Raw genomic sequence first — 14,711 nt, 5'->3', positions numbered from 1 at the left:
ATTTCTCATAATCAATTTGGATTTATGCCTGGCAGGTCTACTATGGAAGCTATACATTTATTGAGAAGTTTGATGGAGAAGTTCAGAGGTAATAAGGAGAATCTACATTTGATTTTTATTGATTTAGAAAAAGCTTACGATAAGGTTCCAAGAGATATCCTTTGGAGAGTTCTCGAGAAGAAATGTGTTGATTTGACTTATATTCAAGTCATTAAAGATATGTATAACAGAGCTGTTACTTGTGTTCAGACTGAAGGAGGATTGACAAAATATTTTCCTATTTCTGTTGGTTTACATCAGGGATCGACTTTAAGCCCATATCTTTTTGCTTTAGTTATGGATGGTCTTGCTGGACATCTACAGGAGGATGTACCTTGGTGTATGCTTTTTGCTGATGATATCCTTCTCGTGGATAAAACGAGAGAAAAAACCCAGGAAAAACTTGAATTATGGAGGTCTACATTGGAGTCTAAAGGCCTTCATTTAAAGAGAACTAAAATAGAATACATGGAATGTAATTTTAGTAGTAGTAGCTCTAGTGACAGAAGTGTGACTTTAGGTGATCAAATTATTAAAAGGTGTGAACGATTTAGATATCTTGGGTATGTTGTTCAATGCGATGGTGATATGGATGGGGATGTTAATAGTAGAATTCAAGTTGGTTGGTTGAAGTGGAGGAATGCTTCCGGTCTTTTGTGTGATAGAAAAGTACCGCTTAGACTGAAAGGAAAATTTTATAAGAAGGTGGTGAGACCTGCAATTCTCTATGGCGCTGAATGTTGGCCTTTAAAAGAGAAGCATAATAATAAGTTTAGTGTTGCCGAGATGAGAATGATTAGGTGGATGAGTGGCTTTACACTTAGAGACAAAATGCAAAATGAATATATTCGTGATAGGGTTGGTGTAGTTCCTGTGATGGACAAAATTAGAGAAAGTCGTCTTAGATGGTTTGGTCACATTAAACGTCGACCATCTGATTATCCAATTAGGAGAGTAGATGTTTTAGATTTGACTTGGGTTAAGAAAGGCAGAGGTAGACCTAGGAATACTTGGGCGTATTCTATAAAAAATGATCTTAATTTACTAGAACTAAATGAAAATATGACACTAAATAGGACGTAAGGGAGAAAAAGGATTCATGTAGCCGACCCCACGTAGTGGGATTAAGGCTTTGTTGTTGTTGTTGTTGCTAATCATTATGTATTGTAGTTTTTTAGCTCCCAAATTATGTTAAATCATATTTATGCCTGTGTGGATGGAATTCCTATAAGATTATTCATCTAACCTGAAATATAAGTTTGTGAAAGGTAATAGATGCTTTCTCTAGAGTGGAATTGATATTATAATCTTTTGAATTTCAATTTCATGATTTTGATCAACTTCTTTTAAAATGATTGTCCAGATTTTTATGCCATTTATCTAGAACATCTACTCGGACTCTTTTCATTACGAATCTCATTTTTAATGATTGTAGCTACTTGTATGAGGGGAAGTAGCTATATATTCCTAGATCATCCCCTGGGGAGTTTCTTGTGGCTGAGTTGCTTTTTGGTGGTATAGTGGTGAACTTTTACAAGTATAGTGTTATTGATTGGATGAATTCTAAATTCTATTGTATCTTGTTAAAGAGGGATGTTCATATATTAATGACTCAGTTTTACACTTCGAAGCAAGCCATCAAAATCAAATAGAGATCTGAGAAATCCATTGCTCACCATTCTCTATAGAATTTGGGAAGATTTTTTAATTTAATTGATCTTAGGATGACTAAAGACTGATAGGGCATGATAAAGTTTCAAAGATGACACTCTTGAATTGTTCAAAGATCATGATGCATTACACAAGAATTCTTTTCTTTTTGTCAGATTGCATGCCCTATCCTCCATTATAGTATTAGATAGAGATGTGAGAATTGTTTCTCATTTTTTTTTGAGGATATGTGAGAACTGTTAGGTATAAAAGTAAAATTTTCTTCTTGTCTTTCACCCAGATTCATGGCCATGCTGAAGTAGTTAAATTGGCACATGGGAATTTATTTAGGCGTTTAGTAGTTAAGACTTTGTGAGTTTGAGTAATTGGGGTTTTCATTTACTCACTTATGAGTTGCGTAGATTGGCACTACGTCTACCATTGCAAAGAAGTAACCATTTCAAATAGTCCATGGATGAAAGTCAAAGAGGCTCATTGATGTGACTGGCTCTTTTTATCAGGCATTTTTTAAGACGTGGCATGTTGTATAAAAAATGATCTTAATTTATTAGAATTAAATGAAAATATGACGCGCAATATGACACAATATAGAAAAAATGATTCATGTAGCTGACCCCACTTAGTGGGATCAAGGCTCGTTGTTGCATTTGTTAAAGTTATTCAAACCTTTAATAATAATGGGAGTGAATAGATATTCGAAAATAATGCAAAATATATTTAGAAATTAAATCATAATCTTTCTTCTAAAGAATATGAAGAGGATGATTATTTGATGTTTGATATTTGTACAGAGAGATATCCATTTTAAAATTATAAGAATCTGTGAGCTTGGTCTTGTGGCCCGTCCAGAATTTTTAGATAATGTGCATCTGATGCATGCCATCTCGCTTATCACTCGATGTTATAAATTATTCTAATTATCAACACAAAGGATATTATCTCATAAAAATAACTAAACAAACTTCAAATGATGAAGCATACCTTTTCGCAAATCTCGTAGCATTCCCCTATCCCTTCCAAGAGCATCCCAGCCCTAGATCTGCCTTCATGCTACATTCCTGATGCGAGAACTAGAGAGAGAGTTGACGAGTCTTGGGACCATGCTCCTTAAGATGGCTTCCCACAACATGCAATGGAGAGCCCCCATTTTCATGAACCCTAAAGCAAGTGGAATCCTTAGATCATCCCTTCCATTGCTAGATCATCCATCTGAAGCTGGGTAATTCCAGCAATTTGTGAAATATTTATCTCAAACAATATTCCAAGTTAGGAATATTGGTTTGTGGTATTCACAGGTGACACTGTCGATGAACGAGACATCTTTGTTTGAATTAATGTAAGTTGAAAATAATAGAGGAAATTATAAAGGATAAAGGAGGGTTATAAGAGTGAGTATAACAAAGTACGAGTTCGTGATATTTAATATTAAGAAATATGAAATTGATAATTATTTACAAAAAAAAAATTGTTATATGATAAGGAAATTTTAGAGTTAAATTGAGGTGGATGGAGTGATTAATTGCAATAAATGAAATTCAGTGGGTAAAAATAGATTTTTTAAATTGATGCTGGACTAGCTATGCTATTTATAATTTAGTATTTGGCAATCATGTTGTTGATGATTAAGTTGACTTTAACATTAATGTGAGCGTCATGATAATTGTTTATTAAACTTGACAAAATCAAAGAAAAATAATCATATTAGAGAAGTAAGAAGTGCAACATCAATTTATTATTAATAAAATACACCTGTGCTGTGTGGAATTGCATGGAGAAGTATGTCCATACAAGAAAGACTTAGAAGTGGAAGCATTTGGATGGTTGGTAGAAGCTGTGCTGAAAAATGAGCAAAATAGAGTTTTTATTGTTTTATTTTTAGCACTCAGCGCAAATAAATAGAGGCGGATAAATAAAACAAAACATTTAGTAGCTGAGAGAATGTTGTTGCACTTGTCTTGTACCTATGATCGTGAATATAATACATAAACCATTGTCCTACTTTCCTTTTTATTATTTTTTTACTTGAGCATTCTTCACTGATTTTTCATTATTGACTCTTCTGCCATGTTTTCACAGGGCTTCTTCCAATTCCTGTTCTCTTGCATCAAGCGATTGTTAAACTCCCTCAATGTCAAGCACTTTGTGCTCCCTGCAGCCGAAGAAGCTGAATCCATCTGGACAGAGAAGTTTGGCTTCAGCAAAGTAACACCAGCCCAGGTGAGAAAACCAATTTATTTGACATGAGTTTTGTGGGATGGTCATTGAAAGCTTAGGGTTTGTGGGATGGTCATTGTTTGTTGGTAATCAATTTTGATTTTTGTTTTTTAAAAATATGTTTGTTTGATGCGCATCTTACATATTTTTATTTTTTGTTTCTAAAAGTAAATTATTATATTTTTAAAAAGGGGCAATTACTTACTGACAACCTGAAAGTTGCTCCAATATTAAAATTCATGGTAAAACCCCAACTCATGTTTTTCATTTTTATCAAATTCTCAATAGTTTGATTGGGGCACTAGTAAATCCATCAATTCGGTACTTCAAAAAAAAAATCAACATGGTGCTTAATTTGTAAATATCAATGTTTCTGGCAGTCTACATGTAATTATCCCTTTATTTAAAAACACTTAAAATAATTGTCTCATGATTTTTAAAAACCATCGTATTTTAATCAAATAGTCAAATATGAATCAAATTATAAACAAAACAAAATATAAAATAATAAATAAAAGTGATTCCAAATGATCCCTCACCTAACTTTGATGCATTCTCTACTTGCAGTTGCGAGAGTATGTGAAAGGCGCACGGCCCATGAGTTTTCATGGGACTTCAATGCTCCACCGTCAGCAGGAACTTGCCTTGGTGCCCGACGAAGGAGCTATCGAGCAGCCATCTTAATCTTTGATATCAGGTGATGCTGATTAAGCCTCCATTTTTATTTCTTACAACTTGGGAGCCGCCAGCATCTAGACAGCACATAGGACAACGATCCTGATCTGTACAGAAAGAAAAAATACCGTTATTACGTGAACCCTGAGCCGTAAGTTTCCTCTCTAATTGACAGCCTAAAGAATGTAATTACATAAAGAAATATTTTGACTGATTGGCCGGGCGATATAGAAGCATAATTATTTAATCTCTTGATAATACGGGCGATGAGTTTGAGGTGCGTTTTGTAAAAAAATTTTGGTGGTGTTTATTTTTAGATTCATTATTTTTTTTTTATGGGGTACTTTTGTAGTCCATTTATTTTATAAAACTACATTTCCTGATGTTAATTTTGCTGACCGTAGTGAAGAAATTTGTGTTGTCATCGTGATGATGTTTAGTGCTTTTGTGGGAATTTATGTTTAGTTATGGTCTAATTATTACGTGCAGAGAGCGCACACAAAGCTGGGTGCGCTCTTCGATCACAGCTGCGCATCGCGGCTGTATGGCAGTACAGCCGCGATGCACGATTGTGATCGGAGAGCTCACGCAGCTCTGCGTGCGCTTTCCGCACGCAATAATCGCTCTTAGTTATGGATGTGTTTATTTTGCCGGATGTTTATTCTGCTGAAATAAATTAAGGCACTTTATATATGTTTTTGCCATGTTATTATTGTAGGATTTTCATACTGATTGGTATGTATTTATATATCTAATGTCTAAAGTTTTTTAGGGAAAATTTGAAGTTTAGGTGTTAGATATCGAACTACATGGGAATTGAATGATATGTATGTAAATCTTTCTTCTTAATTTTGCTCTCGATAACAACCAGAAATAACTCTTTTAACTCTTAGCTTTTATTTATAATTTGAGTCTTTTCCTCTAAATTTTCTGCACTTTCATATTTTTAAGTGCCATGATTCAAAGTAGTGTTGGATTTACTTGTCTTTATCTATCCTTGGAACAAAACTCTTTAGGTGTTTAGTATTGTCTCCACTTGTCACCTCTCAAATGAGCTATTATGGGTGGTGGGCAGCCCAAGACTTAAATACTGCTTTTCGGCCCTATACCTAGCCAATGTGGGACTATTTGTCCGTGACATTCTCCTCCACCAAATCACGTGACGCCCTCGTCACGGATCAGCTTCACCGAGGGTCCCACCGGAACATGGAGAGTCCACACACCTGACAGACAGTAATTTATTTTGATACCACTTGTCACCTCCCAAAAGAGCCCTTATGGGTGGTGGGCAGCTCATGACTTAAATACTGCTTTTTGGCCCTAAATCTAGCCGATGTGGGACTATTTTTCCGTGACAAACTGCTAACGTAAATGCAAAGTGCTTGTTATTACGAGTGAGAACTGATTCCACATCAATTTCAATAGTTAATTTTCACCACAAGCATCTTGTACAGTTCAAATAAATATGAAGCATTGATTTTCTAAGTTAATAAGTTCTTCAATTCTTAATCAACAATTTTGTGTGGAGATGATTGAGAATGTGAAAAATATTGGAAGATAGAGTGTACGAAGGTCTATGAACTCTGTAAGTCTTCAAATGTTTTTCTCAATGTTATTGGGTCTTATGATAGCACAATAGAAGGTATAAAGGTTTTGCCTTTTTTTTGTGTTATTTAATCATAATATTTTCTGTTTAAAGAGTCTAAATTTTGATAAAAATTTGACCAACTCCATCGGATGTATAGGCTAATGTAAAAACACAATGATAGGTGGTCAATACAGCTTGGTAGGTCTTAACATGAACTTTGCCAATTGTAGTTTGTTGTGGCTCTGAAGTATGGAAAATGAACATAATATTAGACACACTTTTATACCTCTTACAACTATTCCTCCAATTTTATGTTGATGTTGTCACTGTTGTTGTCACCATTATTGTCATTATGATCAGACAAGGAAGTTATTATTTAAAATTGAAGAACTTATTAACTTAGAAATTAAAATTTTTTGTCATCAATATAATGCAATTCGAATAGATTTAAATCCCGGCAAAGGAAAATTTCTTATGATTTTAAAAAGCTTTAAATAGATTATTTTTTTGTTCTCATTTAAATTTTCCCAATGCTTACAGAATTGAGCACACAGTTTTACTAAACTTCATTTGTTTTATTAACAAATGCAATGCAAATTTGAATATAAAGATAAGTTGAAAATTTGTAAATAATTTTCTTACTCTTTATTTTATAAGTCTCACTCAAAAGTTGGGCCTTAAGTATATCATCTGCTCTAAAATTTTATAAACTAACTTGAAGTGCATGCGCTCAAATGTCTAACTAATGTATGTTTGGTAACTTCCTTGTGCCTCCATTCGCAAATCAAGTTTAAAAACCTAAAAAAAATGAATCTTTCTCGATTGATTAGGGCAAAATTGTATCCCTGAGGAACTGTACCTGCACCTTTAGATGCATACGCTTCGAAAGAATTGCGAAAAATATTAGAGGTTCCATAAGTATAAAAAAAGAAAGTTCATTTCAAATGTGTTTTGTTTTCATTATTTTCAAAATTATTATTTATTCCTCATTCTATTCATAGTTGATTCAATTAAATGCTAATAGCCTACTCGACAACTTATGATGCAAACAATGGATCTTATTAACTTCCATTTAAATTTCTTGCTTGTGTTGATATTTTTTTAGTTTAACACTTGCTTTGATGTCATCACCATTTTTAAAAATTCTTCCTAAAATTGTAAAATATGCCTAAGGTTATATGTAGGATATCTAGAAAATAAACTAACAAAAATCTTGATAATTCGTGACATTTGTAATCATTTATAATCAATGGATACAATTTTAATGTTATATTTTCTTCAATTCAATTTGGGCAAATTTATAATTTTGATTCATTATTTAAATTTTTTTCTCACCAAAAATTTAGATGGAGTCGCATCATAAGTTCTTTTTATTGGTTAGGTTAAGGGTCATTTAGCTCATCCAATTAACCAAAAGACACTTCTTTAATATATGTTCAAATTTATAAACTTGACTAAAACTTATTTTTAGCTGTTTGACTAATTATTCTTTCTTCGAAATGCAGAAGCAATCCTAAAAATATCACAGTTTGAATTTATATACTACTCTTTATATATTTTACACAAATTCCTCACACTTGACATCGTTTCAACCACTATCAATATTTTAGTCATATTTATTATCATCATATGAGATATGATTATTTAAATTTGAAAATGAGCATTGTATAAGTTGACATGATTATTATAAATTATGTATATGAATTTGATTATCCATAACCTAAATATGATTATTAGCTATACAAATACAATTATCTAAGAGTTGCATATAATAGGGGTTATGGTTATTTAAAATCTATATATAATTGTTATATAAGTTGATTTCATAGTTATAATTAAAAATATTTAAATATGATTATTCATAAGTTGACTCATGACATATGTTATTTAAATCTAAATTTTTGGGATGACATAATTGATATTTTAGTTATTTCTTTTATGATGGTCGTGATGGAGAAAATAACAACTAATGAAAAGATATGAGGTTTATAATGGAGTAAATAGTGTAGGTGAATGCATAAACTATTATTCAATTCACACTTTATTTACATCAATTTAATTAAAAATTGCTCTAATTTTTAATTGAAAATCTGGTCCATCCTTAATTTTAAACTACTTGACATAGAATTAACTAATATGATAACTGGTTGAGATGTAAATCCTACACACATGAATACCTTCTATAACACTAAAAATCAATTTTCAGTATCTAATATTTATTATCATCATAATAATTTATGAAAAAAATAAATAAATCTCACATTATTTAACAAACTTTATTTTATTTACAAATAAAAGATAATTTTGAATTTCACAAATGGTAGAAAAATATCTAGACGATTTATTATATAATTTCCACCCAAGTGGTTGCCTTGAATAATTTTAGTTTAAGCTATAATAATTTTCTACTCCAATACACTCCTTTAAAAGTCAAACCAAGATATTTTGTTGCTTCATTTTCCATATGCAAATAATTTTAAAAGTATATTAGAGCTTTCATAAGTGTAACTAATGAGAGTTCATCATCTAAAAAAGTTTACTCTTTATTTTCTAAAATTTATCATTTTTTTTATTTAATTCACATTTAATACAATCAATTGATCATTTTTTGGCTTGAGAAGTTAAAGTATTAATAATGTTTATCATTTGGAATTTCTTGCCTATAATTTTGTTTGTTTAACATTTGTTTTCTCATATTATGTTTGATAAAGATAACTCCCTTGCAAGAAGATAACTTCTAATAGTTAATGTTTTTTATAAGAATAGTTATGATCTCACCTCCTTATGTTGGAATAGGTTTAAGTGTTGGTGCTTCATCATTAAGATTATCTTTATGTTGATTGGAAGAACCATTTAGATTCGATAAACCTTAATTTATAACAACACAAGCTTGAAAACAAGATTCAAATTACAAGATAATTTTAAGCATGTTATCTCATCAAAATATTCTATGTTATTAGAATGCACATGTTTGTCGCAAAATCCAACAAATTCGATTGGACAACTTGGCATATGAAATTTGTCACAGTCATCCTAATAAAATATGCTAATTCAATTATATAGAGTATTAACTCTTGACTTAGCCCACATGTTAAGCAGTCATATAGTCTCATTCGACATATTAATTTAACAAGATAGCTCAACAATATTGAGTGATTTTATTAGCAGCCTAACAATGTTATTGCATATGATATGCTAAGAGATATAATATTATATCTTCTCAATGTATTTATTTATTTATTACTCTTTTTCGTAGCAATTTTTGTAATCATTTCTATGTGGAGCTTGCCCAACTTATACAAATGGGAGGCCATCCACGAGATAAAGGGGAAGAGTTTCTCCGTAACATCTAAATTTTTCTATAAATCATCATTTACATTCCTTTCTGCTCTTCCTCTTTTCTTTTCTTATATGATCTTACCTAGTTTGTGTGAGGACACCGATATTTTGGGATTCAAACATATGCAGTTATTGAACTTTCACCAAATAATCTTCAGTAAAATTTACATGCATACCACATAATTCATATGTATTTTCATATCTAACACACATTTGATATTTGTATTTATCACATCAAGGTCTCATAAACTTATGCATAAAATGATGTATTTCACTTTTTAGAAAGGTAGTGATGATGATATCTTGAATGTGATATTAAGGTTTTGAATGATATGCATGCATATAAATATATATATATATATATATATATATATATATATATATAAACTGAGGTGGCATATAATGAAAAAAATTGAAATATAGATGTTATATATACAAATACATAAGAAAGAATTGAGTGGTATACATGTAAATCCTACCCACCACACAATTATATGTATTTAAATATCGAGCATTAAATTTTTTTTTATATACATAACCCTCAAATATTTAATTTTGAACCAAAAAGATATTATTTTTTAAATTAGAAATAATTCCTCAGTTAGATATGTAAAAGAAATAGGAAAATTTACATACATACCACATGATTTTTATGTATATATATATAACATAAAAAATTTACTATTTATACTTATAATATATTTTGTGATTGTCATAAAATTATGCATGAAAATATGCATTTAACTTAAAAGAATAATGATGGTGATATTTTTGATGTTATGTTAAGAATTTGCGGTATATATATAAATATTAGAGTTTCGGTATTTGATATGGTATACATAAAAATTGCATGGTATTTATGAAAATGCCGCAAAGAATTATGTGGTATGTACGTAAATTTCCAATTGATCGTAGGATCTCGTAGAAGATTATTTCCCCTAGTTCGGGTTGCTTGTACTTAAATGAACCGGAAGGGACATTATAAGGCACCCTCCCATCTCATACACATCATGAAATCTGCGAAGTTAAGCTAAGCACGATTATAACCGTCATTTTGCTTTAAGATTAGAGCCTTCAATGCCTTGAGGGCTCTGCAAGCACGAATCTCAAATCAAATCAAGAGGTTCACGCCATTCCTATTTTTAAACTCTTCAACTATTGCACAGAACATCTGCAAATGGACGGAATTGGAGGTTGAAATGGGAGAGACAGCCGCCAGCAGACCAAGAAAACCTAGAACTAAATAAGAGGCCATAAGAGGGCAAAATCCCCGTTCGTTTGGGGATTCGAATGCTGTGAATTTTGTGCACGCTTTTCTCTTCACCCCCCTCCACCCCATCCTACCCGCCACCCGTGACATGGATTCGGCGGATTTGGGTTATTCCTCTCCTCGTGATGGCGGCTCGAAGCCGTCGTTTCACCCTGATTCCCCGTCGGCTGGTGAGTTTCCCTCTTATCACGCGTTATTGTTCTTTCCTTACTTTCTTGGGTTTTACACGTGTTTGATCTTAGATCGAAGCGGAGTAAATTGCAGTTATTGGAAAGATTGTATTTTTAGTGGCGCATTTGAGAATTGAGAGGTGACCAGTGAGCTTGTGATGGTGTGTGATGTGGATAAGTTACTTGAAGGGTAAAAGTATTCATATTTTGGATAGTGGAGGCTTAAAATGGCGACTTTGTTGTTACCGGGTACTGGGGTTGTAGTTTTTTTGCTGTTTTTGTAAAGCTTAGTATGGCTGATTCAGCCATCCACTTCTGCCGTGGACCCAGATTCATTTGAAGATCATCATTGGGAATTTCATGTTTTGCTGATAGTTTTCTATGCATAGGCCAATCAAAATTCTTGCCTTGCACTCTGTGCACTTTTTATACGTGGGAGCAATGCAATATTGTGTAATTTAGCAAATTTTCCAATCTTTCTTTAGTTGATCCCATTTGTTTTTCATTTGCAGCCTGTCGTACTCCCGTCCGGTGGAGTCTTTAAAATGTTTAATGATACTATTCCAACCTTCTTTATTGAAAAAGGTTGTCGGTCTATTGCCCAGCTCAATTTCTTTGATACAGAGGTCGCAGAACAACAATTTGATTTCCTTTTCCCAGATTGCCGGTGAACCATGTTCTTTAGACTTACCAGCCATGTTACTACTACGACGAAGCAAAGATATGAAACACAACAATATAGTTTTCGATTAAAAAATTGATTAAAGAAAGTAAAAAAAATGAAAAAAGGACACCAAATGTTAATTGGATATGCTTATCGCATAAAAAAATACCATATCCCAAACTTCACACCACTGAAAGACAAAATTAAGCAGATACCTCCATATTTTATAAATGAGCACGTTTACAAAGAATTTTAACATTAACACAAATGTTATCGAAGTTGCACCATGACCAGAGATAGTATAGAACAAGTATTTAAAAAACACTGCAAATTTACGTGGTTCGGTCGAAGTGACCTACATCCACGGGAAAGGATTCAAACATCTTTATTGAGGCAATAGAAAAAAAGTTATATAGATTCAAATCAACAATGACTCCTTGCTATAACCAACCGATAAAGGAACTAAAAAAAAAATTGTTGGGGCATCTTCATACATTCCATCTTTTTGTAATACATACAATCTAAGGTAATTGTACAAATTATAATTCTTTCCTCTTCATAAAGTAAGATAATGCATTCCATGTAGCGGGCAGAATCCGACAGGTTGGGTATGAACCGCAGATGAAGTTAAACAAACATTTGGCCATGTCAAGTCGAGCGACTTTAAGGAAAAAAAATAGGAGACAGAACTGCTTATAGGCAAACACGTGCTCTTCAAATTCCACCAACCTTGCAAAATATGCTTATAGGAAACAGAAAATTATATCACTCAGGAAACTACCAAACCTGCTGCATTAGCTATATAAGAAGTGTAAGAAGTATAAGAAGTATAAGAAGTACAATATCTATAAGCTAATGCATACTTCATTCAACTCTTATGTTGCAAAGAAGCTCACTTGTTGCAATGTATGTTTTATAAGTAGAAAGCTCATTCTATAGAGAGCAAACGACCAAAATCAGTAAACTACAAAACCTGCAAGTTGTATAATATTAAGCATAAATTGGCTAATTGCAAAACCTCTCAAACCTTCATACCATGTTAATGATTCCTGGCAGCAATCTTTAATGGCTAGATTTTTTAAATTTCAAATAAGCATGCAATGGCTAGAATTCTGGTCATACAATTCTGCTATAAGAATTCCAAGCAAACCAAAGCGAAAATATAAGAATTCGGTGCTATATCAACTGATGTTTTGTACTTCAAAGCAAACCAAAGCAAAAAAATAACTTGCAGTTCAAAACAGCCTTCTACCCGATGTTTTGTATCTTCATTTTCTTGAGATTAGGAGGCAAATAGGGCAACTCCAACAAAATATATGCATAATAATGTATATATTCTGCTATACATACATACCACACAATAAAGAGGCTACATACATACCACACAATAAAGAGGCTACATACATACCACACAATAAAGAGGCTACATACATACCACACAATAAAGAGGCTACATACATACCACACAATAAAGAGGCTATATTCTGCTATAAGAATTCTGCTCATACAATTCTGCTATAAGAATTCCAAGCAAACCAAAGCAAATATATAAGAATTCGGTGCCATATCATGTTACAAAGGTACTCCAATGTAAGCAGGCAAAAACTAATATAAATTGAAACTTATATAAAGGAGAAATGGAAAAAACAAGCCATCTAAATGTATTTTGGCTAGGCTAACAACAGCGGTATGATTGTAAATTCCATTGGAATGCATGGGGAAGCTGGAATGGAAACCAAGTAAATGGTTTCCATTCAAAAATACCACCATTTTGTATAATGTCACCCAATTCCTATGTGTTTACATATCTACCACCAAAAGTTTGATTTTTTTTTTATATTAATACCAACCATATCCTTCTTATCAATATGTATAACATGCCACCCAATTCCTATGTGTTTACATATCATTATTGATAGAAAATGGTTATGAATCCTTACTATAAGATTCACATAGTTACAGGTCTCAATCATAAATCCTTCAGGAACATGGAATAAGACCTACTCCTAATAAGAGAAAAGAAAAGATACTAATGGTGTTCCTGCAGTACACGTGAAATTCTGCTTGGCAATCCATGTTATTTAAAGCCACTGAGATTCCCTACAGTCCATGTTATTCTGTGTAATTCCTACAGACAAAAAAAAATCCCTCACTGGGGTTCAAGTGGGGTGAAGGTGCAAACTATAGAATATCCTTAATTTCATAAATGCATGCATAGAACCTTGATTTGTCAAATATCTCCCCACTTGATAAAGCATTTCAAATGCAAAGGAATTATTTCAATTATCACCCCCACGTAAATAAAATTATTTGAGAATGGTTATAGGATTGGGGAGTTGGAACATATGAGCGAGATGCACAAATTAAAAATACATTTTCTGAAAATGTGAAGGATGCTAGAGTGGCTTGCACTGCAAAATTATTTCAGAAGAGAAAAGTCATATATTTATTTTTGAATTGGGGCAAAACTGTTAATGAATGGAAATCAGACAAGCGAGTTGGAAGCCTACGAAACAAATCTGTTACACCTTTTCATTCAACTGGAATTTACAATACAAACAACTGTTCAGAGTGATGTATTTCAGATTGGAGATCAAATATGCATTCTACATCCATTTTGCACAGCAGAAAAAAAAACAGGAAATTGCAGAAAATAAATGAAAAGCTTCTCCAACGATGAAAATCAAATATGCAGATTTTCATCTTGAGAGGCTTGCACTGCAGGAGATCGAGAGAACAAGTGATCGCAAAACAAATGAGAGGAGATCGCAATGAACTCCATATTTTCATCGATTACCTTTTAAGAAAGCAAGAGAAGACGAAAAAAGATTGATTCGACAAGATGCGAGAGGGCTGGTTGAAGGCGAGAGAGGAGAGGGCGCGGTCCTGGTCGAAGGCGAGAGGCGAGACGGCGCGGGAAAAAGAACGCTAGGGCAGGGCAGAGGCGGCAATCACAAATATTTAGCGGGCGAAAGCTGGGGCCGCCGGGTCGATCCCGCGGCCCGCTTTCCGCCCGCTTTAACATCCTTCTGCCGCGAAGCCGGAAGCCAAACAGTAACTTTTCGCGATTTGTTGTTGCGC

General features: G+C 32.9%; 2 protein-coding genes across 2 annotated transcripts in view; both read left to right on the top strand.

Annotated features, from left to right (window-relative positions):
• Window positions 1-4,608, top strand: part of LOC110030435 — a 34,451-nt gene extending 29,843 nt beyond the window's left edge. Inside the window, exons 18-19 of the mRNA XM_020733148.1 lie at window positions 3,787-3,927; window positions 4,492-4,608. Coding sequence (XP_020588807.1) covers window positions 3,787-3,927; window positions 4,492-4,608 — 258 coding nt within the window. The remainder of the gene's footprint in view (window positions 1-3,786; window positions 3,928-4,491) is intronic.
• A 6,127-nt stretch (window positions 4,609-10,735) lies between these two features.
• LOC110030436 (protein BTR1) overlaps window positions 10,736-14,711 on the top strand; it is a 60,051-nt gene continuing 56,075 nt past the window's right edge. The window contains exon 1 of the mRNA XM_020733149.1: window positions 10,736-10,966. Within this exon, the coding sequence (XP_020588808.1) occupies window positions 10,885-10,966 (82 nt within the window). The 5' untranslated portion in view covers window positions 10,736-10,884. The remainder of the gene's footprint in view (window positions 10,967-14,711) is intronic.

This window comes from Phalaenopsis equestris, unplaced genomic scaffold (genome assembly GCF_001263595.1).
Source record: "Phalaenopsis equestris unplaced genomic scaffold, ASM126359v1 Scaffold000717, whole genome shotgun sequence".
NCBI lineage: Eukaryota > Viridiplantae > Streptophyta > Magnoliopsida > Asparagales > Orchidaceae > Phalaenopsis > Phalaenopsis equestris.
The sequence above is the reverse complement of the archived record's forward strand: the minus strand, read 5'-3'. Positions and strand labels throughout refer to the sequence as shown.